At 40.5% G+C, this 26,278-nt stretch overlaps 1 protein-coding gene across 1 annotated transcript; it reads right to left on the reverse strand.

The window, feature by feature from the left end:
* Positions 1-487: 487 nt before the first annotated feature.
* On the reverse strand, positions 488-25,491 carry LOC126392585 (transmembrane protein 255B). The gene is made up of 9 exons (XM_050048042.1): positions 25,316-25,491; positions 23,559-23,701; positions 23,359-23,421; positions 12,569-12,658; positions 9,703-9,783; positions 9,079-9,164; positions 5,185-5,344; positions 4,204-4,347; positions 488-1,340 (listed from the first exon to the last, which is right to left on the reverse strand). Exons 1-9 carry the CDS (start codon positions 25,371-25,373, stop codon positions 1,104-1,106), a joined length of 1,062 nt encoding a protein of 353 aa, XP_049903999.1. The 5' UTR covers positions 25,374-25,491; the 3' UTR covers positions 488-1,103.
* Positions 25,492-26,278: the final 787 nt, after the last annotated feature.

Below are 26,278 nucleotides of genomic sequence, written 5' to 3' on the forward strand. Positions count from 1 at the left end.
CTTTACATTTACTGTAAAAACATGAGTGGCATTGACGTTCTCATTTAACTCAAGCAAGCATATTTCCCAAAATGTCAAACTCCTCCTTTAAATGTGCAATTTCGATGAAGCCCTTACTCCACATGTATGTGTACGCACCATGAATATATGCATTTCTTAAAGGTGCCTCTTTAATACATTATGTATCTTATAGCAGCTACAGAACCCCATCCCCACAGCAGTTAACATGCATCATCAATAATATATACAGCATATCGACTTTAAAGTGCACATTAAATGATTCACACTAACAGAATGAAACAACAGCAGCATCAGCGTCATTTACTCATTCACATTTCAAGAAAGCCCTTAAAATTGCCCGTACGTTAGTTAGTATACAGAGACAATACACAGGAAGACCTTTAACCCAATCTACACAAGTTAGAACAGAAACAACTATTAGATCACAGTCAAGTGTACGACTATACACTTATTCACATGTAATATGTAAGCATCTGAAGGCCAGCTCTAGGCTCAAAGAAAAGTTTGACATTTTGGGAAATACGCTCATTTGTGTACTTTCTGAGAGTTAAAGTTAAGCTGTAACTTCTTTAAGTCTCTGCTGGTTAACTGGAAACGACCACCAAGAAACAGTCCTGCATATAACCCCCTGTTAAATGGGGTTTTGTAGTTTTTATACTTCAGTTTTTGTACAGAAAAGATTTAGAGATGCTTGTGGGCAGATTGTTTTCATTGTACAGAATCAAGCTAGCTGTTTCCAGTCTTTGTGCTAAGCTAAGTTAGCCAGCATCACAATTATGAGTTAGAGATTTAAGAATGGTCTCAATGTTCTTTTTAAAAAGGTGAATAAGCATATTTCCCAAGCTGTTTCCTTTAATGAATACACATGAGATAAGTTAAATCATGTCTATAATCACACTGCATTACTATAAATCTGTCTCTCCTCAGTGCAACCACATGAAACATAACATTCCTACCAGTACAGAGTAGCCGTGAAGCTCACTGACTCTTTTCCGTCACCTATGAAATGTATTGTGCTACATTCAGTCTGACCAGATCAAGATATTTCTCCTCCAACATGACCCAGATGTTTGTCCGAGGGCTCAGCAGGCGTAAGGTGGAGGTTTCTCGAAGGGGCTGTAGGCGGCCCCGTAGAGGACAGGAGCGTTGGGTGATAGCATGTAGCCCCCTGGTTCCTGGGTGGTGCCCTGAGGCAGTGGCTGGGTGGGAGCCTGAGGGGGCTGCTGGTTCTGGTTCTCCTCAGACAGGCAGGAGCTGGAGGCATGGCCTCCCTCAGGGATCATCTGGGGAGTAGCAGGTGGCTGATAGCTGCTGTTGTGCTGTGGGAGAGGTGAAGAGACAGGGAGTGGTAGGTTGCATCGGTATGTGGAAGCAGAGCCAAAGATGCCTAAATTTATCTCTGACATTTTTATGTGAGGTGTGGTTTTTATTCTCTCTGTGTAGTTTGGTCGTCTGGTAGCAGCCACAGAAACATCAGCAAAGATTCACCATCATCACCAATAAATCTGTGAGACACATTTCTGTCACCGCGATATAAATACAACAATGCATCTGCGGAGTTTTGAAGCTTATGTCACAGTTTATGGCACCCATAATGCATCAATCAAGTGTTCAGGTTTTTAACAGATTCTTGGATGATCACCATCAACACATAATGATCTCTGTTATATAAAACAACACCAGCGGAATAATCTACAGACATGACAGCAGCTCTGTGAAACTATATTCAGACACTGGTGCTGATGCTAACATGCCGATGTTTTGCAAGTATGTTTACCATGTTCACCTCCTTAGTTAAGTGTGTTAGCATGCTAATATTGAGTAATTAGCGCTAAACACAAAGTACAGCTGAGCCTGATGGGAATGCCATTAGTTTTGCAGGTATTTGTCAACCTCATGGTGGTGCTACGAGAAAAGTCAGGGGATCATCAAACCCAGTAGGATTCAACCTGTTGGCACCCTTAAGTTCTGAACCAAATTTCATAGCAATCCATCAAATACTTGAGATATTTCAGTCTGACCCGAAGTTGTGGACTGACAGACAGACACGTATAAAAATCATTTTTGGGTATGAAAAAAAAAATCAGTCACATTTATCCTTCAATAGAAAATGTAATAGTGAGATTGAGGATATACTGTTTTATAATCAGAGTAAGAATCAGCTTTATTGGCCTAGTATATGTACACATACAGGGAATATGACTCGAGGTAAAGGTAAACAAGGTAAACACAAACACCTGACTACTGTAGATCATTTCATTGCTATCCTGTTGCTAGGGCAACAACTTTGGTCCCTGTTTACTTCCTGTCAGTTACTGCATTAACAAACATTTCAACAGGAATTACCCTTGGACCCACTTAGAATATTTATATTTTGCTTTGTGTACATGTGTTGGGTGGATATGACAGTAAATACAGTATAAACCAGTCGTTCTCAATCTGGGGTCCAGGGACTCCCAGGGGTCCTTGAGAGAGTTACAGGGGTTCACCAGGAAAAGGGGAATAGGTTATTTTCACTATTTAATTCACTATAGAAGAGAGTCCAATATGTGTAAGACTCATAACAGCGACTATTCTGATCAGAGGTTTTTCTTTCTCTGAGGTTATTTTCTCAGCTGTGGGCGACAACTATAGAGTTCAGGTCTTAATGAAATCTAAGAACCAAAATCTTTTCAGGAGGAGGTCCCTGAAGTGAAATCTGATTAAATATGGGGTTGTGACCTTGTGTCAGGGGTGTCCAAACTTGTCTGAATGGGGGCCAGATGAGATCATGTGAGGCAGTAGTTCCCAGCTGGTCCAGCTTGGGGGTCCAAAGTTCTCCTTAGTCATTAGTTCAAGGTCCACATAGTTTAATACATTCACCGTCATACTTTGTTAGGCCATGCAGTTGAGCTAGTTTTCTGTCTCTGTTAAGTAGCTGTCTGTTAAGTCACTCACTCTACAGCAGGAAACGGCACTTCAAAATAAAAGCTCTGTGCCAGAGATTCACTGTACTTCCATACTAAGTCTAAAACCTTCCTCCTCTACTGAAAGCGGCGGCCCTTGCTGTCGACTTCATGCTTCTTTGCTGTAGCCATGTCTGCTACAGAGCAGGAGATGTGTGCTTTTAGGTAACCTTTTACTTGCTCGTTTTCTGTTGTGACGCCCCTCCCACTGTCTTGGAGGATGTTCCAGCCAACCTCATCAGGCAGTTGGCTCACACGGGAGGCTCGTTAGTATGATTAAGCTCACCTGGGCCATCCAGGCTATATAAACTGCCTCATGTTTTCACTCCCCTTCACACACATCCTTGCATGGCTTTCATTACTGACTTTGCTGACCTACACACTCAGTTGGTTATTTTAGTTAATCTAAGTTTAATAAACTGGGCTTGTTTTAACTAAATCTCTTGTGTGGTCTCCCCGCTTGTCACATTTATTGAGCCAGTTTGTGTCTGTTAGTGAAAACACGCTGGTTTTGCCTGCCTAATTCCTACTAGGTGCATGTTTACAGAGGGTATGATAGTCCTGCCATCTTGAGGTGAACAGAAAAAAGCAAAGTGATCTTCTTTGATTAACCAATATTGTGTGTTGGGGTATATATTTTTAGAGACAAGCTGTGGGATGTTTAAAATCAGTCAGCAGGCCACGATTGGCCCCAAGGACAGACTTTGGACACACCTGCTCATGTGTGTAAATGAAAGGGTCACTGACATAAAAAGCCTGGGAACCATTGTAGTATACAACGTGCTTAGGTCATGTTTGAAGTGTGCATTTACACTATAAAAACACATGATTTGCTGGTAAGGTGGGAGCTCAGTGTTGCAGGGTTACTGCACAGGGATTCCTTTTTGGTGACGTTTTGCAGGTATCCACCACAGTAATGTGACGTGGCAGCAGTGCAGATTAATAGATTATTTTCTGGTCAGGTGCTTTGATGTTAGAGTCAAACAGCTGTGCTGGTTCAGCAACAACAAACTTGATCCAGTGCTGGTCGTCTTGTTGCCAAACTAAAACACTGGCGAGGACTACTAGCCTTTTTTATTTACTGTAACAAAATCATGTAGGTGTTATTAATAACTTTAACTGCTGCTCAGGTGTCCCAGTAAACCATGAGAGCGCACATGAACAATATCACGATCTCAAATGTTATTTACAGCTGTTCTTAGCTGCTGTGTCTTTTGCCCTGGTGTGAGCCTCCTACCTGCATGGGTATTGGATAGTTGGGGTAGGCAGGCAGAGTCTGTCCCGAAGGGCAGAAGCCAGCGTAGGTGAGCATGTGCTGGGTCGGGTTGTACAGGATGTGGGGCGGCGGCGTGGGGCTGGGAGCCATCACAGGAGTCGGCTTCTGCAGCAGGAAAAAGCAAAAATGCTTTTTTGGATATGATGGAGGAATCCACATATGAAGCTTGAAGGTAAATGTGAGCGAGCGTGCACCAGTTACACATGAAACACACACTTTATTATATAAAAGGTAATGACGTATGATTGCTGCCTAATGTGCTGCAGGAACAATAATCGTAAAATCAGGACCATTAGGATTAATAAAATAAGATCAGAGATTTCCATGTCTCGTGAGTTTTTAGCACATTGATGTGTGACCAGTTATTCTTTTAAAATTTGGTGAGTAAGTCAGTGAAAATATAAATCAATATTAAGTTTTAAACAAAGCTTTGGTAAAGAAACAAAGCAAAAAAGAGATTTAAAATACAAAATAATGATGCATACAACACTGCTGACAGTTCAGTCTCATGAGTTTTGGTTATTCAGACACTGCGTCTATCAGATTCAGGCAGAGCGATCTCAACACACGTCTGCTCTCAGTGATAAATATGACCTTTTATAGCTTTGAAATAAGCTCTAGTGAGACATGTTGCTGAGCTGCCATTAAAATAATGTACACATCCTGTGATCCTGTGGTTCACACACCAGAAACAGATGTTAGGGGCTTTATGATGTTGAGTGTCAGATACTGTGTGTGGCCTGCAGGAAATACGGAAAGGTAAGTAGCTTTCAGTCAGGAGTGTAATAATAAAAATCATTTGCCAGGGTGCTAAAGGCTTTTAATGAAACATCTTGTCAGCCATGTGATATTACAAGCTTTTTATTTCTCTCAGGATTTTCTTTGTTCATTCCAAAGACCACTTTATTTAAACGTCTTGATACACTCCAGACTCTCGCTCACCATATCTTTGTACGCTCCGAGCAGGGCTGCGGTGATGATGCCCAGGAACAACGCAAACACGTTGAGGACCACTGAGGCCCACAGCAGGCGGTGTAGGTGGATCACATCCCAGCAGCTGTTGACCCCGGTGAACTCGTAGTACTGTGTGTGGTATTCTTGGCTGGAAGATGAAGAGAGAAACAGTCAATTGTGAGCTGGTGAGAACGACTTGGACACAGCGTACCTCTGGTTTTGTATTTTAGTTATTATTGCCATAAATCACACAGCATGTGTAGTTTATATTAAAGGAACACTCACCTGGAAAACGACCTTTTGTATATTAATTGTGTTACCTTGAATATGTGAGGGAAAGTTTGTTTTTCCCACATGCCTTCACAGTGAATAGAATATCCAAGTGAACGGGGATTGTGTTTAACAACAGCAAAGCATCTGTTAACAAACTCACTCAGCTTCTGCAGGATAATCTAAGACTTATCTTTACCAGTCGAATGCTTTGTACATCCCAGACACATGCATTTTCGATAAAACATCTTGACTTTAAAACAGCAGTACAAACAGTCTCATGCACAGCTGAGTAGTTTGCTTGAGCATCTGTATTTCATTTAATATTTATTTAACTGGGACAGGTACAGTGTGCTTTGAGAATTGCATGACAATTACCCAATGCAATGTATCACAGGATTTATAGCTACTGCCTATTTCCAGTGCCTGTCCCTAGAAAGGCCTTTAGCATGAAAACAACTACTTTTAAAAGAACTGATAAAAACACTTTAGTGTTAAAAAACGGAGGAAATAAAAGACAGTCTAAATGAACTTAAAGCTCAAGTAAAATCAGGAAAGGCTCTCCAATAAAAGCATGTTTTAAGAAGGGACTTAGAAGAGATCACTGACTCGGCCGTCCTGATTTCCTCAGGCAGACTGCTCCAGAGCCTCGGGGCCCTGATAGCAAACGCTCTGTCCCCTTTAGTTTTCAGCCGGGCCTCTGGAACAGACAAAAGACCTCTGCCCGAGGACGGAGCCTTAAAAGCGATCGGTAGAATCTTAAAATCTATTCTAAAACATGGGAGTCAGCGTAAAGAGGCTTAATCTGGAGTGATGTGATCACATCTCTTGGTTCTGGTTAAAAAACCTGGCAGATGAATTCTGTACATTTTGGACTTGATTTATAGATTTTTGAATCAGGCAAGAAAAGAGGTTGTCGCAGTGCAAAGTGTTTCATATTGTAACAATTTTAGCGTAAATGCATGTGTCTGGGAAGCACTGAGCACACGACTATATAAATGAGTTGTGCATGAGTTTGTAAAGTGATGTTTTAATATAGTTTTGCTGTTATAAAACGCGGCCTCCATTGACTTCAATTCATGTAGAATATTCGGCTTTTTTGTGTTTTCCATTAACTGGGAAGCCATGCAAGAAAAACTGATTTCTTTGTGAATTCAGTGTAACATGTGGCGAGTAACTGATATACCAATGGTCATTTTACGGGGGAAGTATTGTTTTTTAAGAGGCCCTCTTCACAGCAGACATTTTGACTTGTCACAGCAGGAGAAGCACTGATGGCTGTTTCATTTAAGTGTATCAAGTGTATTAAATGTATGTACTGTATTAAGTCAGCAGTGTCACTGAGCCAGGTAATGCCAAACTGAGTGCAGCTCTTATACATTTTATTAATAACACCTGCAGGAAAAACTACAGTCAAAGCAGAATGTCTGCCCTGAAAAAGGCTTTCTGTAAAGTAGCCACCCTCCACATCACAGCTTCTCCTTTTATCTTCAGCCGGTAAAGAAAACAAAAAACCCTAAACACTGTCCATCACTTGTTCTCACTTTATGGCATTATTAAACCTTCCAGGCAGCCATTCATCCACTAATAACTGAGGAGTAACACAGTTGAAAAGCAGGGAGGGACTTTTTGGAAAGCCTCTTCCTCTTTGGTGTTTGTCCAAGAGCTCATGGAAAACTCTCAACATCCGGGATTTGAAAGTTGGCTGTAGAATAGGAACCTCTTTAATGCAAGTAAGCGCCAAAATCACATGATCCAAGAGTTTTTCCAACAGCGGAGACTGTAAATGCAGTCTTTGGCTGCCAGCTCTGAAATATAGGATGCTGTTGTTTCACTGCTCTGCGGTGTTTTATCATGCTATCATAACATTGTAACTGACAGAAAAACATGTTCACTGTGATGGACACCCTGGATCAAGTTAGGGTCATGTATCTGCAAGCTGACTTTGGGGACCAGTTGTTTCCTGAAGGGAAGAAAGTTAATCATGAAAATACTCACTGATGTAGTGGCTGAATGCAGAGTTAAAGGAGTAGTTCACCCACAAAATTACCATTTGTGTATCTATTCAGGCTGCTCTCATGCACTGTTCCTATGAAAAGAAATGCACCATAATTTGTATATATCCCACGTAATCCTGAGCCAGTAATTCAAATCAAGCGGTCCTGTAAGAGGGCAGGTTGGGGTGATGGATGAGTTACAAAACACAGGACTTTCACCAGGAGACTGATGTTTGGAAGCGTGTGAACTTCGAGTTTTTTAAAGTACATCGTCACCATGTTTCTCTTCCTAAACCTAACCTTCGTAACATTACGTTAAGTACATAATGTCATTCATGGGGTGCTAACTAGTAGGATATCATAAAAGCTGTTTTATGAGGTTGATCAATCACTCACCCTGTTTTATGTAGAGTTTGTGAAGAAAACCTTGTTTTTCTCGCACTACTCAGTGGTGAACGAAAAATCCAAAACCTGCGAAATATCTGGATGAACTGGAGTAAAGGGGGACCACATTTAACAACAGAAAAACTGTATCAAAACATCTGTTTATAAACACTCACACAACTCGAGCAGTGCAATCCAAGTCTCATTCATCCAGTCGTTTGCTCAGTACTTCCCAAACACATACATTTTTACTACAGTGATTAAAACACTAACATATAGGTGTGGTCTCACAGGATGTAGATTGTGGGTATAAAACCTGCCGCTACGTGGAACAAGTCCTGCATAATCAGACCTAACTTCACACTTTGTTTTGGCGCTGTGCATTAAACAACCAACTTCCAAGCACCAACCTACACGTGTAAATGTCTTTCAATGTTTTACGTGGCATTTTCTTTTTAAGGGATTTAACCATTTTAAGGCCACGGCTCGCCTCTGCACCAAAACAAGTTCCCCCTGGATATTTTGCAAGGGCACTGTTGCTGCATCCTCAGCTTAGTGCTGCCCAAGATGATTATGATTGACGTAGAGAGAAGAAAGAAAGAATTAAGAGGACAAACGAACAACCCAGGGTGTTTTTCTTATTCCTAGTGCAAAATCATGACTGGTTCAGTCAGACCTATCTTGCGCTGGCACAGAATGGTAGGTCTGGCTATGGGAGACTAGCAGAAGTGGCGCACCTGGGCAAGCATGTGTATTTGAACTCTGCTTGTGTGTTCCATTCAAAAGAGTTGAAATGCGCACCTTGTCCGTGCATGAGACAGTTTATGTAGAAGTGTTTTAAATAGTGAGGTTTTTGGAAAATGCATGTGTTTGGGGAGTACTGAGCATATGACTGGATAAACAAGACATGGATTACACTGCACAAGTTGTGTGAGAGTTTGTAAATGGATGTTTCGATATAGTTTTTCTGTTGTTAAACTCGGACCCCTTTGACTTAAAATCATCAAGAATTTTCTCAGTTTTTGGATTCTTCGTTCACCAGAGAGTTTTCTTCATGAATTCCGAGTAACACTTAGTAAGTAACTGATACATGAATGACGATTTTGTGGGCAAAGTGTTCTTTTAATGAGTTAAAAATGCAAATCCAGCTGCATGGTCTGTTTTTATCCCAAATAAGGTGCACTCACACATGCACACAGATACAAATACACCCTGATCTAGTGCGTCTCACCTCTCACAGTTATACAGGTAGCAGCAGTAGCAGGTGTTGCTCCTCAGCTTCAGCTTGCATGCCTTGTCAAACGAACGGCACGTCACCTGTAATGTCAGAGGTTTGGTGAGTTAAAGAAGTTCTCAGGGCTTTTAATAATATGTAATAAAAGTTTTATTAACCTCATGAAAACAGATAGTACAGCCAGATAAGCAGGTAAACAGCTTGGATAAAGGAATACATGAGGAAACTGTGTCAACATATTATTTCCAGAACTTCTATTTGCTTATAATTTGATGCAAAGTGAACTAGATGGTTTTTATTTCGGTGCAGTAACATTATCTGACCACAAGATGTCACTACATGCTTTGAGAATTTTTCAGTGAGGCACCAAAAGGCTCCAAAAACACAGAATATCATCCTAAAATGAACCTAAAATGCATTTGTGAGCATCATACACACCATTTAAAAGACAAGAGCTGAGATACTAATTTAAAACAGTGTGTGAGAGGAGGAAGCTAAATGGTTTCCATTCACGCGGCTCAGTATTTAGATTGTTATTCTACCCCGAGAGATTACTCAGTGTGTTTATACAGCACAGACAATGGCAGGTGATATATTAAATGTGTGTTCAGTATGAATCACCTCAGTATAGTAGCTGTCGTAGGCATAACCTGCTCCACTGGTGTAAAAGTCACACATGTCCTCTTGCAAAGGCCTCGTGTCCTGCGTGTCGGAGAGATTAGACAGAGAGAGAAAGATGATTTGTTAAATACACAAGACACAGTCATATAGTACATGTAAGTGAATCGATTGGTCTTGCACCACAACTGAGATCTAAATGTTCTTTGTTAGGGTAAATCTCTGTGATTAAAAAGGTCCAGCGATGCACTTTTCGCCTGAACCCTGCTTTGTGTTATTCAGTCCATCCTCCACTTGTTTCTGTGTCACTGCAGCAGTGAAGGTTTACAACACGTGCCTGCTCCAAACCGTCCACTCCACCGGACTACAAACCCCACAACAGTAAACCTGACTGGGCTTTAAATAATGTGAAAGACAATATAATCATTTTTCATTGTCCGAAGCCTGAAGGTGCAATAAATATGACTTTTACTGTCCCGTGAGCGCAGAACGAATCTATCTGCAGAGGCCTTGATAGCGCTGTTGATCAATATCAACAGTGTGACTCTGTGCCAGCTTTTTAAACTCTCTGGTCTGCACTCATTAAGATGCTCATTAAGATTCATAAGGCTGATGTGACAAACTGTTCATGTCCAAACACGGGAACATCTAAGACTTCCAGTGAAGAAGCAACAGTGACCTTATTTGACCTCTCTGTATCTTCTCTTCATTTCCGTAAAAACAAATTCAGGTATTTGCTCAAATTAAATGTCACGCATATTAATTAAGTCTGGAAGTTATTTCGGATGTAGAGAGTTTGAAATTGTCTCATGCTGTGATGAACTGACACGTTAAACTGAGTACTTATGAAAAAGTTTTAAAGTAAATGAGACTTCTTCCTACAAAAACAAGGAATTAAGAAGTAGTCTGATACTTTACTGAAATAGTAGTAATACCACGGTCTAATAAAATACGCCATTACAACTAAAAGTCCTGAATTAAAAATGTTACTTAAAAGTGCAAATGTATTATCAGCAGATGGACTTAAAAGTAAAAGTACTCATTACGCAGATAAGCCTCTTTCAAGTGTGATATTATTATAGTACTCTGTTTTTATCAGTAACAAATACATGTACGATTATTTTAGTTTTCACCCATTCCTCCTGCAAAAGGCTTCTAGCTCTGTGAGATTCTTGTTCCGTCTTGAATGCACTGCTCCTTTGAGGTCTATCCACAGATTTTCAGTGATGTTTAGGTCGGGGGACTGAGGGGGCTGTGACAAAACCTTCAACTTGCGCCTCTTGAGGTCGTCCACTGTGGATTTCAAAGTGTGTTTAGGATCATGGTCCTGTTGTAGAAGCCATCCTCTCTTCTTCAGCTTTTTTACAGATGCTGTGATGTTTGCTTCGAGAATTTGCTGGAATTTAACCGAATCAATTCTTTACTCTACCTGTGAAATGCTCCCTGTGCCACTGGCTGCAGCACAAGCCCAAAGCATGATCGAACCATCCCCATGTTTAACAATCTGACAGATGTTCTTTTCATGAAATTCTGCATCCTGTTTTCTCCAAACATACCTTTGCTCTTTGTATCCAAAAAGGAACTTTGTAGTGCGAACTTTGACGTGAGGACACAGGAAAAGGTTTTCTTCTGATGACTCCTCCATGAACGTCATATTTGTACAGGTGTCACTGCACAGTAGAACAGTGCACCACCACTCCAGAGCCTGATAAATCTTCCTGCAGGTCTTTTGCAGTCAAACAGGGGTTTTGATTTCGCTTTCTAGTAATACTACAAGCAGCTTCTTGGTCTTCCAGACCTCAACTTGACCTCCACAGTTCCTGTTACCTGCCAATTATGAACTGAGGAAACAGCTATCTGAAAACACTTTGTTATCTTCTTATAGTCTTCTCCTGCTTTGTGGGCATGATCAGTTATTTTAGTTTTTAAGTGCTAGGCAGCTGTTTAGAGGAGCCCATGTCTGCTGATTGTTGGGGCAAGGTTTCAGGAGTCAGAATATTGTATCACCTAGCCTTTCCTAATGATGATTGTGAACACACTAGAGCCCCAACAAGCTAATTATGGTCTGAGACCCTGTTTAAAGTTGTTTTGGGGTGCCCAAACTTTTGCATGGTGCTAATTTTTTTTCACTCTAAAATTGTACAAAAAAAATAAAACTAATACACTAAACTTGCTTAAAAATGTTGAAAAGCATAATCCATCTTCAGCTGCATGCCTTTTGGAGATCAGTTCATCCTCTACTTACTAAACTAGTCACAGAAAAGGAATTTCAAACATGGGTGCCCAAACTTTTGCATGTCACTCACAGTGTGGGACTCGCACTGGTGTGGTCTTGGTCTTGACTCAGTCTGAACTGTTTAAAGTCTTGGTCTTGTCTTGGTCTCGATACACTCTGGTCTTGGTCATGACTTGGTCTTGGTTTAGGTGGTCTTGACTACAACACTGCTAATTTCTCTAATAATAAAACTATTTATGTATCCATCAGACTATTGCAATTACATTTCCTGGACAATTTCTCAGTTAAAATAGAATCAAAGATAGTGCTCAGTGACTTAGAGAAAGTTGGGTACATTTTTGGACATATTTAATCAGCCCTGTTTTGTTTCCTCTGCAGCTCTCTGCAGGTTGGACAGTGAGATTGGTTGGTCTGGTCTTCCTGTCTGGTGTCGTGATGGTGCTGACAGTTCTGTCTGATTGCATCGACAAAGTTCCTGATCCTACTGATACTTTGCGTCTGTGCCAGTTTCATCCTGCGTTTCTCTGTTGACCTGAGCATGTATGATTAAATTTGGTGTGCGTATTATGTGTTAGAGTTTGTTCAGTATTTCTTTCTTTTGACTGCAGGCATGTAAATAGATGCGATACTCACAATGAACTCTGAGGCGATGATCCCATCCACAATGGCACAGAAGAAAGACGCGATGACTCCGATGCTGATGAATATGATCGCTGCCACGAGCTTAAAGAGACGAAGATGGTAAGGTCATGAGAAATCATTTTGGAACAAATAAAAAAGCACCAATGAGTATCATCAGAGTAAGTCAGCAGCAAACAACTTGTGTTTATTTGAGTGCACAAATTCTTTTGACAAATTATTTCAAAATAAAATGATGAAAAAATGATGATGATGACTATGAAGACGGTACTTTTAAAATTAATAATCAGGAATCTTGAATTTGTAGAAAACATAAATGTATTTATAAAAACCTATTTTTTATGACCAAATTTTATCAAGTAACAACAACATCACAGTTTACAGACCTAAGTATATATAAAGACAGAGGACACTAAAAATGACTGTCACATTTATGTCTACCGACAGTATCATAATTTCATTTTCCAGCGTATTTTTATTTGTTTCTTATTGATTCTTATTAATAATTTATACGCCAGAACACACAGACACACACACACTGTAAGCTTTCTGCATGGGTGTGTCCTGATTGGTCGTCTGCAGCGTCTGGGCTGTAGGACGATAAAGGAAATGTACGACTTCTTGCTCTGCCAACACAGAGGTGCTTTGTGGGTAATTTATGGGCACAGAGGCGGCGTACAGGACAGAGGGACGGCCTTTTGTACCAGCAAGGTCAATCTAATTCTCCCACTCTGATACACACACACACGCCCAAATACACACACCCTTATTGTTGCTTATCTCACACATTCACACAGTTCTGTACAATCATCCCAAAATCTGATCACTGATTAATAACCTTAAATCAGTGACTCACACGTGTTCTTCCATAAAGCTTTTACTGTAAGACAAAGCACTTCTCTGATATTACACACACACACACACACACACACACACACACACAGCCGAACAGATGCAGCTGGCTGATCGCAGATGTCTGATCATGAACTTTATCACTGAGCATCGTTTACTGTCTGTTCGATCGCTCCTCCAGGACCGAACCTGCTGTACTGAAGCAGGAGATTAAACACATGCTTTTTTTTTAAAGAAAAAATTGGTCTAAAATGATGGGTGGGATACAGCAGGATGTCCCAAAAATTGAGCAGAGTTACCACTTAACAGTTGTATACCTCCACAAACCTCCATATCTCTGTAGACTCATTTGTAGCCATGACACTTGACCACGCTTCAAATGCAGATGTTGCTGCAAGGACACTACAAATTCTAAAGTGTGGATGCTTGAAAGACATTTTCAGCCTCGTCAGGACAGAAGATCTGTGCAGCTTCAAGGTGGACACCAAAGATCAGTTGCTATCACCAGTTCAGTATCCAACCAAAAGTGAGATATGACGCTGAGTAATGGCCAGAAAAGTGTTTTGGCAGAACATTATGATGTCACACTGAAGTTGACCTTTGACCTTTTGGATATGAAATGTCATCACTTCATAATTTTAGACTGTTAGACATTTGTATGAACTTTTGTCATAATTAGCGTATGAATTCTTAAGTTATGGCCCAAAATGTGTTTTGTAAGGTCACAGTGACCTTTAACCACTAAATTCAAGTATTCAGTTCACTGCTGAGTCATAGCAAACCTACATGCCAAATTTCAAGAAATTCACTCACACAATGTTCCACAAAAAAAAAAATCACATTCACCAGAATGAAGCAGATGAGGTCACAGTGACCTTGACCTTTGACCTTTTACACCCAAAATCTAATCAGTTCATCTTTTCAAATTTGAATAAAATCCTCAATGCGTACTTGAGGTATCATGTTCACAAGAACAGAGCGTACATATGGATGGATGGACATCCCAAAAACATAATGCCTCTGACTACGGCTATCACCGGCGCGGCGGCACAAAAAACCCAGTTTACAATTTTCTTTACTTCCCTAAAAAGTGCAGGACAGTAAAAGAAGAGATCTGTGGCTCCATGCTGTCTGCTGACAGGATTAAAAATGGCTTCTGTGACCTCAGGGTACCTGTGCAGATGTAACACTAATAATCCCCAGGTGGGGGCGCAGTCTGAGCTGCAAGGAGACATCTAATTGGCTGCAGATAATTCTCTGTTGAAAAGAATGCGTAAGCAAACCCAGCAACGTCAGGGTAGTCTCAAAAAGTTATTTATCTATAAATCTAAAAATACAATTGTGATTCCTTCTGTGTGCATTATTTCATTATGATACCAATCTGGCCCTGTAGCTCCTGAGGATCTGAGACCTCTGGGCAGTTACCCGCTTTTCCCACTGGGTAATTCAGTCTTGGATTTCTGATGTCACCCAGTGATAGAGCTAAAAATATGAGGTGAATATCGTCAAACTCAGTCTGCACGTCCCTTTACAGTCCTGAGAAGAGGTCTAATCATGTGGGTGAACCAGTGCTACAAAGGGCCTTTCAGTATTTTTTAATTTGGTTTTTAATTCCACAGGTTTTGCCTGATCAGAAATAAACATAGCAACCCAACATAGCGGTGTAATTGTCCAAATATGATGACATTTATTTGACATGTCAGTTTTATTCAGGCTAATCTTTTGTTAAGTTAGTGGCCAGGTGTCACATATGAAATGTCTTGCCGTAGACTAACACAAAGCATGGTGAAATGGATATTAAGGGAATTTTAAACTGAATTTCCCTGAATAAAGTGAAATGAGAGCGGTGCTGAGAAAATAAGCTTTTTCTGGGTGGGTTTTATCTGCCACTGGCCCAGACTCTCCACTTCATTAGCCGTTTAAATGACTCTGCTTTTATGGGCTGCAAGTGGGAGATGAGGCCAGCAGCAGAGACAATAGAGCCTGACAACTGCATTACTTCACATTACCTTAGCACCAGCTGCCAGCACATAAAACACCTCAACACACACTCTGTCGCCCAAACCCCCAAATCTCCCCTGATACAGCTGAACGGAGAGAAAAATCAAATACTGAGAAAGATTAAAGGCTGTGGATGGTTTTCTGCTCTCAGGAGTGGAGTCAGTGAGGAAATATTAAAAAGACTGCAGTGGTGGAAAGTACCAAGTACTGTACTGTGGCACAGCTGTGAGGTACTTGTACTTCACTTGATTATAGCAATTTTATGCTACTTTATACTTTAAATCCAGTACATTTCTTGAATATTGTACTTTTTCATTCTGCTACGTTCATGTGCCAGCTATATTCCCAAGTTACTATTTCAACTTTTCCAATACAACCCATTGTAAAAGACCAGCTAAAACAGTAATCTGCTACTTCGCTGATATCGGATTTTGAATGAAGTACTTGGATTGGCCTCTGGTCATGGTCAAGGTGGCAGCTTAGTTTTTGTGCTCCCAACGATTTGGCAAATTAACCCTGAGAACACTTCAGAAAACAGCAAAGTGTATGTTTTCAGACACGATTGAAAACAGGGTTATTAGAAGTAGTAGAAAAACTATGCCTGTGAAAGAAAATACTGATGTATGGCCACCACAAAGCAGCGCTAACCAAAGTAGCTTCCCCACCTACGACATTAGGGGGAGACAGATGGAGCGCGTGATGCTAGCCTTTAAAGTTCACTGAAACAAGTTTTTTACACAACACTGACATATAGTCACCTTTCAAGTTAATAAATAGTTCCTTATTTACACATCCAGCAGCTACAGAGCAACATTAGCATTAATTTAAAGTTTGTCCACGTGATGAATGTAAGTCCAGTATTCACTCTCCTTTTACCTCTGTGTTTGGTCACTACCAATGAAAGTTGCTCTGTGGCATCCTAAGCCAAAGATGTTCAGCCTCCCAGGTATAAAATTACCCTGATCTTCAAAATCATTGGGCTCACAGAGCAAGCGCACTAAAGAAATTTGCAGGCCAAGCGGCTAACTTCCGGTTTAGCGCTTTGCTAACTTGAGTGGGGTTGAAATTGTGTGGCTCTTCTAGACTTTACCAGCGTTATCGGATCGAATGGGCCGAATGGGGTTTTGATATCCTAAAAAATGTATCCTCTGATTTACAGATGTCTCTTTCATGATGTAAGTCTATGGGAAAAAATCTTTTCAGGCCAAATGGCATCACCTAACGGACTTTGAGACTGTAGTTACCTGGTTTGGCCACTGTGTCAAATTGGCGCTGTTCCTGGGGGCTTTGTCTCTGCCAACTCCTGAGGACTCCTGCTGTTTGGTGATTACTAAGTAGTGTACAGTCACTTTTTTTTTAAAGCTTTTTCTTCGAAAGTTGCCTGTTGCAGCTGAAAATGATGCTACGAGAGCAGAGAGAGTGAAACTAAACGCTAAACAGTGAGCTGAGACCTCTGTAAAGTCGAGGAGAGCTTCTGATTCAGGTATTATCCTCTGCAGGTTCATTAGTACGAGGCATTTGATACATTAAAGAATATTAATTGTAGCCACTTTAATTACATAAAAACAAAGAAATACCAACGATAAAGAGGTAAAGACACAAGGAGGGATTTTATAGCTTCAGTAAAGATAGCTATCAGGTTATGTAACTAAAGTCGCTGACCTCTTCAAGGTCTTTATCCCCCTGCTCAGTGGTCCAGTGACCAATCACGACCACAGCTGGACACCCTGGTAATAAGAACCGTGTTGGGTAAAATACAGCCCTTTTAAAGGTTCACCGTTCCGCTCTCTGAGCTGCAAGGTGACCAAAAGGACGGCGGTGTGTGAGATACAGGCACTAACTACAGAGCGAAGAACACGAGCTACATGAAGCATTTAGCCATAAAGAAATCTCACAGTGTATCGGGGCAGTGAAGCCTGCTTTAGGAGCAGCAGGGTGAGGGCAGATAGGAGGGCAGTTTACAGACAGATTTCATGCTCCATGAGCCTTTTAAACGTTTTGAAGGACAAGATAACAGTAAATGTGGTAATATACGGTTATTAGGATTTTAAAAAGCTTTATTCAAGAAATGTCAGTGGAGCACAAATGTGTGTTTGACCTCTCTCAGATTCATAATGAGGGCTGGTCTCTCGGGAACATTTGTGATTGGAGCACATGTCTTATAACACTTAAAAAATCTAGAGATAAAGCTTCCTATTAAGCGAAGAGAAATTTCTGCCTGTCAGCTAGGCTGTTGATGTCACAGTTTTTAAGGTTAAGTGAATTCACAAACTAAACTCCTAGTGCATGGTCACACATGAGTGAAGTGACCATCGCCTGCCGAGGTGATATTCGTGCTGAATGTGGGCAGAGCTGGATGAGACGCACACAGAAAGCTAGCATGCGAGCTAATGTTAGCTTTCGTTCATGCCTGTCTCACGACTCACTGCCAGCCAAGAAGCATCTATCATTTGGGACAGTTTGTATTTTTCATATGATATCGGCTGGTTAAACAAGGCAACAATCAATGTCTCCTCCTCACATACATCTTTAGGATTAGCTGAGGCTGCCAGTTAAAGTTCACCAAAGTTAGACCCCACACGATGCAAAGATGTGAATTTGCTTCGGTACAGAAAGGGAAAGTTTTATTTGTCCCTTTACTTCCACTGAAAAGAAGTGAACAGGCGGTGAATATCTGCAGGCGTTAATTTGTCTCATGTGTGACCCTTCTTCCTCCACACAGTGAGTGAGCGAACTCTGATGGATAGAGCATGAATAATCGTCCAGATATACCCTGAGTCACAAAAACATTCAGGGAGCCTATCGAGCCCTGAGTGATCATCTTGCTCTGACAAAAGAAGGCGTGAAACGCTTCATAAAAGACAGCCAGGGCGAGCGTTTTCAAGCAAGCTACACGTCACTTTGCCTGTTTGCTGACACACGCAGAAGGTTAGGACGCCTATAACAAAGGGGTGACACTAGACGCGATGCAAATGAGCAAACATCAGATTGCCTCCCAGTTTCTCTTATAGAGATGCCCAAACCAGGGTGCTCCATAGCTCACCTAGTAGAGTGCACGCCCAACTGTGTCCTGGCCGCAGCAGCCCAACATGCGCCCTGGCTGCAGCAGCCACGGGTTGGATTCCAACCAGCGGCCCTTTGCTGCATGTTGAAGTTGTTAATTTCTGTAATCAAAGTTGGGAACATCTCTTTTTGGCAGCGGTATTTAAACTCGCCACTTCTCTGACTGTTAACAGTTCAAACAACATCGTCCTCCATCTGCTGCCTCGTGACGTCAGACGAGCAAAGAGCCTGTGAGCTGCAGCAAGAACACGGGAAGCTTCGGAGCTCTCAGATGTCTGTGTGGTATTGTCAGCATGTTGGTTAGTTGTTCTTTAATGAGCGACCTCGCTCTGCCAGCCAGCTCTCGTGTTACCGCCCTGAGCCTCGGACACAGGATGGGAAGAAGACACCTGTGTGAGAGCAGCGTCGTGCCACATGTGCCTCATAACAGACACCGTAGACCGGCGCTGGTATGGCAGCAAACTCGCCATTAAAGTTTAAAGCACAGATGGGAGCGATGCCAGGAGAGGCAGACGGATACAGCAGGCTGTAAATGTCTTTGCCAGCAAGATAGAAAGTTTCCCTCACACATTTACAGCCGCAAACACAACATGAGAAATAACACAACAGCAATGACTCAAAAGGAGTGAGAGCCTACAGAAAATATGCTTCAACATAAACATTTTTATTAAACATTTATCTTCGTTAAATTATGATTTATTCTACTATTAGTCAGCTGCACCTCTCCACATGTGTGAACAGCTCTAAGTGTGTACGGACACTGTATATTCTTCATGTTATGTACAGCCTATGGTGCAGACCGGATTAGATACGGTAGACTTCAGTGTAAGGTAAGACAACGACACCCTGCACGCCACATGAAAAATTCACAACACACACTGTATCACAGTCACGGTGACAGGTTTACATCTCTATCACACCAAGACACTATTTCTCTGAGTACACCTGTAAAGTGTCTCTAAATGTCTGTACAGTCATTTATTAAATGAATTTCTGATGCCTTTTATCTTTCTTTTTTTTAATGTAACACATAAAGAAGTGCCCCAAGACGGGGACACTCAACTTGCTTTGCCCAGGGGCCACTTTTGGAAAATGTCAGGAAACCAGAAGCCACTTAATAAACAAACATTAATAATGTTTAGCATATATAATTAATGAATTGCATGTTTTCAACCTTTCAGCGTTTGCCGTCCTCACTCATCTTTGCCAAGAAGCAAATCCAGTCGCAGCACAAGTCAGGTGTACGCAGGGGCGTTTCTAGGATTTAAAGACATTCGGGGCCTAGCCTGAGCCCGCCCCCCATTTTGATACTATCTCGGCCAAAGCTCTATTTTGATTGATTGCCACTTGGCACCCTATCACGAGCCAGATTTTGCTCATGGGCCTTAAGTTGAGTATCATTGCCCTGAGGTCATTGTCATCAGTGACTGTAAATTGTAAGGTTTTAGCACTTTACAGTTTAAATAAATTATTCTCTCTTCTTGATGTACTTTGACTGATTTTATTTAAAAAAAATAAAACAGAATAATTTGGTTTCCTGCCCAAAATGTTATTCCTGGTCATTTGGAAACAACATTAAGTTTACATAAATGTCCTGCAAATATAATTCAAGGTAACTGAATAAATTTAATATAAAAAAGGCAATTTAAAAAATAAAAAAATAAAATTAGGGACTTTTTCTGGTATCTAATCTTTTTCTCGGGGAGAGAGGGTGTATTTTTATATTTTTTACATTTTTAAAATCCTTGTTATGCCCTGGAATTTTAACTTAGTATCTCTTTAGTTTCTCTCTGTCCTTGTTTTTTTAACCAATATTTTAGGTACAACACATTTTCACTCACCTCGTCACATATTGACATTTGGTCATGGACTTTCCACATCCACACACAACGTGAAAAATATCCTTGGTGCATTGTTTGTTGGCGTTGTGGGACGCCGTGTCAAGTTCTGCCTGTTACATGCATTGTCTTCTTTCAAACTACACTTCCATTTTCACAGGAAATCTAACATTAACATACAGTCTCTTTCAAAATAAACGCACTACATCAGTACAACAACACGAGCTGATGTTTTTTTTCCTTCAACAACAAACACACATGGTTGGGTTTAGGCGAAGAAAATATGTGGTTAGGGTTAGGAAAAAGGAACAGGGTTTGGCTTTAGAATCGGGATGCAAACACCACTCTCTCGGGTGGAAGTCAGTGTTTGTTGGACCCAACAATAACTTTTGTCCTTGTCCCGCCGCGTTTTCCCTGATGCCGCTGGGCACTGTTAAAGTATAACAGCAACTGGCTGTGTATCATGCTGACATTAAAGGATGCCTTTTTTCATTGGTTTCTGACGCTGCAAGTCACTGCCCAAGCACCAGATTTCAACAACTTCGGAGTGAGAACGGGCTCTTAGGTAATGTAGAGTATATGATGAATGTTACCACACACTAGACTTAAGTCTTTATGTGAAATAACAGATTAAATACTCCTACAGGACTTTTCTGACAATAAACTGAGAGAAATAAATGAGACATGACTCATCAAGAAACTTCCACAATAATACTGAACTCTCAACGGGATGGACACTTTAACTTTTATGTAAAATTAGACGTGTGCAACATAAATAATTTGGACCAATTCAGAGGTGAAAAACAAGGATCCTAATCTGCTAAAGTTTCTGTGTCACTGGTGTCCTCTTCAGTCCTTGCAGGGACTCGGTTTGTCTCATGCCGGGTCTCATGTCCTGAGAATGTGATACACAGGGGAACAGTTTCAGCTCTTGGTAGCTGCTGGCATCTGTATCTGTCGGCCTCCTGACTGCTGCCAGTAATGACGACGGTTTGAAATCAGTTCATGATTTTGTTCCCATTATTCTGTTTAGTTTTTTGGAGGAGTCTGAAGTTCTCAAACTGAAGTTTCTAATCAATTTTTTTTTTAACTTTCACCATAAGCTTTTCAGACAGGTCTTCAGTCTGCCTGTGAGTCTCTACTCTGAGGCACTTTGATGATACTATACCTGTGTCCCTGTCTGAAACAAACGAGCCCTGTCAGCATCTGACCAATACTAATGCGATTTCCCCTCTCGTCACAGAAATCCAGAGCCAATCACGTTCACTTCCCCCCGACCACAAATCCAGTCACACACACTGTCCCGGGCACAAGGACCAAGAACACATTACTCAGCCAACCAGTAATCAGATTTGCTTCTTGCTCATAATAGAGCAATTTCCCCTAAAACAGTTTAGTGAATTTGCAAAGTCTGTAACATGATCCTCTCATTTATGGTGAAGCCTATATATATATACATCCTGTATTCCAGGAACAATGCCTCATTTTTAGAAGATGAATATTGTGAAGCTTGAACAGAAGTAACCCTGACAGAGAACAAACAGGGAGTGAATGAGACAATTGGAGCTGTCGTCGTGAACAAAAAAGGGTCGACAATCACGTTGAATGCATTTTTCCAATCCCATTGAACATTTGCAAAATCCCTTTTTGGCCACTTGGGTGCAGCAGAACAAGTTGTAAACACAACACCGAGGATACTGTCAGCTTTTAAAAGTTGATAAGGCGCAACACTGCCATTCATTTAGAAGTGCAAGTCCAATATTCTCCGTCTAGCACTGTTTTGGTGTCTGCCACTTCCTGTTTAGCTGCTAAATGCTCCACTTTGTTCACCAGTAAGATTATGGAAATTAACCTATAAAATACCAACCATGCATGCAACATTTGTTTTGAAGTTTGAGGTACACATTGTGTATATAGTTAACCCTAATTGGCTATCTCGGCTGACATTACTGTATTTCAAGAGGTCAAATCTTTTGAGGGAAAAACTGTCAACGCCATTTTCAAAGGGGTCCCTCGACCTCTCAACTCAATGTATCTGAATGAAAATGGGTTCAGTGGGTACCTACGAGTGCTGTGGCAAAAACCATGCCGCTTTTTGCATGCAGTACAGATGTGTTATTTCTGTCTTGTGTATTTGAATGTTTCTGCATACTGGGGTCCCTGAACAATCTTGGAATTGCAGTGATTGAGTATGAATGGAAAGCTGAGACTATTGTGGATTTAATGAGCCCAGATTTATTCATGTTAAATGATGTTAGCCCCCATGGTAGCTATATCATTGTAGTGAAACAGGTGTCAATGTATAAAATGACCTATTGTGACCTCCAGGATAATCACGGGCCCATGAAACTTTACAATGCCGAACGAGAGACCACAGGCGTTCAGAGGATGTGTGGCTTTCATATGTATATTGACAATAAGGTGGTTTCTCGGCAGGTTTCAGAATGGAAGTGCTCGCCATCCAATTGCTGAAAAATGCAGCTTTTAGAGAAATCTCCACATTCTGAAGTTTTGGATACCAAGTCACAGCATTTTCTGTGGTGTTCCTCAAGGTCTTTGGTGTCTTAATATGGTATTTTGGAGGAATGTTTGACCATTTTTATCAATTCTCAATTGTTAAAAAAATGCTTAAATTTAGTAATAAAATAATGTTTTAAGCCCGTTTATACTCGAAAGTTTAAAAGTTTGAGTAGGCGCCTAACCAAAACACAATGTTTAATACATACAGTATCTATGACTAGAAAAACTTGACACACAGTGCTGAGATAAATCTCAAATTAATCTTCAGGCTCCCATCTTTCAGGTGATATATACCATCTTTATGTGGTATACACTGTTGACCTCCTATCTCCCCACAAAGATTCCCTGTCCTCCCTAAAAAAGACCAAAATGTGTCTATGGTGGGTCACGTTAAGAGGTCTAAATGAGACGACAAAGGTGTCAAATGGGATGGAATAAATAAAACCATCATCATCATGTGATTTTAAATGGGTTGCTACGATGACATGAGTGTCAGAGGAACAGACTCACCATGGGTCGGCGATTTTCCACCAGGTGGATGCCAACAATACCCAGGAACGCTCCAAAACTCAGCTGGAGGTACAAGACAACAACACCATGTCACAATCGTACAGTGTGTGAAGGGTTAATGACATTAATGCATGTTCAGAGTATCAGGACATAGAGATGTAAAGGTTGTGAAGGCCAGTGGTGAGGTGACGGTCACTCACAGTGATGCCGGCATAATATCCAGCAACAGGCACGTTGTCGGTGCGAGTGGCAGAGACCAGACCCACAGCAAGCACCAGCAGAGCCAGAGCCAGCAGAGACACGGTCACCAACAGAGCCGTCTTCCTGCGACGCAGGTAGTGAGCTGAGGAGAGATGACAGGAGGACGTCTTTAGACTTATTATATCCTGAAACCTCTGAATTACATGTCTCTAACTCTGACCATTAAATCCAAAACTCTAACCTCCATTTTGCTCAAGACAGCATGCACATATCCTGTTTAATTTCTCTTTAAATGTTTTCGTGGTGAAGAAATTTGCAGATTTACTTCAGTAAAAATACCAGTGCAACAATGTAAACATTTTCAAATGCAAGTAGTGCAATAAATAAAGGAAATATATTGATGTTATATCGATTTGTTAATTTGAGATGAGATATAGTCTTAGGTTAGAGATATTGTAGTATCACAAGTGTGTGTTTTCTTGGTTTTAACGACTGCATAAAGGCAAGTGAGGTCATCTTCTCAATTAACCACACATTATTTGCCTCCACTCATTTAGTCATTATATCCACATTACTAATGATTATTTCTCAAGAATCTCTCTGAGTAAATATTTTATGATTGTTCCAAAAGCACAGAGGTATTTGGTCAAAAATAAGTCCTACATTTAAATTCTTATTCAAGTAATCATCAACAAAATGTACTCAATCGATCAAAAGTAAAAGTGTTCATAGCTGGCTGTGGTGGAGCTCTTTCTACCTGTTCTATACACTGCTGAGTGGTTTGATTTACTTCATAACAAGGCATCACATTGCATATGCCTCCTCTAGATTTTGTCATCAACAGTTTGCAGGAGTTTTGCTCTTTTCACGGCCATAGTTTTGGTTTTAGTGGCGGTATTAGTAAGGCTTTATAGTGTGCAAGAACTTTGTGGTTAAGTGGTATAGATTCTAAAAATCCCGATCAGCAAATTAACCAGTGGTGAAAGAAGTAGGGCCTTTAGCCAAAATACCATGCTCAAAAAGTGCTCCATTATAATTAAAAGTCCTGGATTTACAGTGGTACTATCAGCCAAATTAACTTAAAATATCAAAAGTAAAAGTGCTTACTATTCACAAGGGCTCCTTATCACCGTGTTGCTTTCATCACTAACACATTTAAGAGCATGTTCATGTTGTAGTTCGTCAATGTGGAGCAAAAATGTTGGATATTTTATGTACTGCTGTAGATTAGTATCATGATATTGATCCTATGTATATGTAAGAAGTTACCCAACTAGTAACTATAAGTGTCAAATAAATGTATTTCCTATAAAATTGTATTTAACTACAGCACTGGAGTTAAGTTACATTCAACCTTTGACTGTCTGTGACTCAGATGAATATTCAAATTACATGTTTTTTATAGAACAATACAGAATTCAGTTCTACCAGTTTACCAGTATATAACCAGTGCTAACCAGTATACTAACGAGTATACCCAGTTTAGGGATATATCTAAGTACTTGAGTAAATGTAACTCTACCTCTGCAGATGAGACTGTGGGAGAAGCACTTTAAGTATTTATATCTAAACGAAGAAACCTGAGGAATATATTGTGTCCTTGCTGAGAATAACTTTATGCTCTCACATGCACACACTAGAGGAAAAAAAAGGAAAAATAAATAACGATAATTATTAATGACAGTGCAGATGCTGCTGTAAATTGCAGCTCCATGCAGATCAGGTTAGGAGACCTCAGGATGAAACTTCACTGTACCTGCTGGATCCAGTGTTTCTGTCTGAGCTGTTGTCTGCTGGCTGTCAGGCTGCTGCATCTTCACTCAGTCCGAGTAAAAAAGTTAAAAAATGATTTTCTTCTTTAAAAAAACGAGATGAGGCAGCTGAAGCGACGCTTGTAGTGCTCTGGTCGAGCTGTTCTTTGTCCCTGTTGATTCAAACCGCCCTCAGTCCTCCACAGGCAACAAGCTGCGAGTAAGATGCGTCTTTTTCTGGAAATTAAAACATGTTTAAGGTGAATAAAAGTGCGATTTGAAAAATAAATTGAACAGGTGACTCTGAGCTGCGGCTAGTTCAACTTTTCTTGAAACCTGAGAGAGAGAGACAGAGACAGAGAGGGACCAATCAGCTGCCAGTGTTCGCCTCACTGATAAATTATTCAATTATCTGTTTTATATAAGTTTCATACAGATTTAACACGAGATTTATGCTGTTCATGCTGGAAATACTTAAAATATGTGGCTAAACTCTGTACTATATGATGAAAAGGTGAATAAAGTGATTCATTTTTGCTGTGTGTCTTTTAATGTCTGTAAAGTGAGTGGTCATGATGCTGCAGCGCTGATGTGGAGGACAAACTGTAATGTGAGTTTAAAGCGCCCTCTATCGGCCAACACTGGAAACACAAGCTAAACAGGATCTTCAGCTTGTCCTACTCTGTTTTTTAAATATAAATTAACTAGGGTCATTCTTTACCGAAGCGTATTGCATTCACTTGACAAATAAAAAACAGCACTGTTTTTCTGAGTAATTTTTTTCTGTTTTTCCTGAGTAATTTAATTTTATCAGTTTTTTGGTGTAATTTTTTCTGTTTTTCTGGGTAATTTTTTTCAGTTTTTTGGTGTAATTTTTTCTGTTTTCTGAGTAATTAAATTTTTTTTCTGTTTTTTGGTGNTTTTTTTTTGTGGTAATTTTTTCAGTTTTTCGTGGTAATTTTTTTTTC

This window comes from Epinephelus moara, chromosome 1, assembly GCF_006386435.1.
Source record: "Epinephelus moara isolate mb chromosome 1, YSFRI_EMoa_1.0, whole genome shotgun sequence".
Lineage (NCBI taxonomy): Eukaryota > Metazoa > Chordata > Actinopteri > Perciformes > Serranidae > Epinephelus > Epinephelus moara.

Coding starts and splice junctions, on each gene's coding strand:
- LOC126392585 (XM_050048042.1), bottom strand. CDS start 25,373: ATGCAGCAGCCTGACAGCCAGCAGACAACAGCTCAGACAGAAACACTG. Junction 12,659..23,358: donor TGGAAAATCGCCGACCCATG/GTGAGTCTGTTC, acceptor CGTCTCTTTAAG/CTCGTGGCAGCGATCATATT. Junction 1,341..4,203: donor ACTATCCAATACCCATGCAG/GTAGGAGGCTCA, acceptor CCTCTCCCACAG/CACAACAGCAGCTATCAGCC.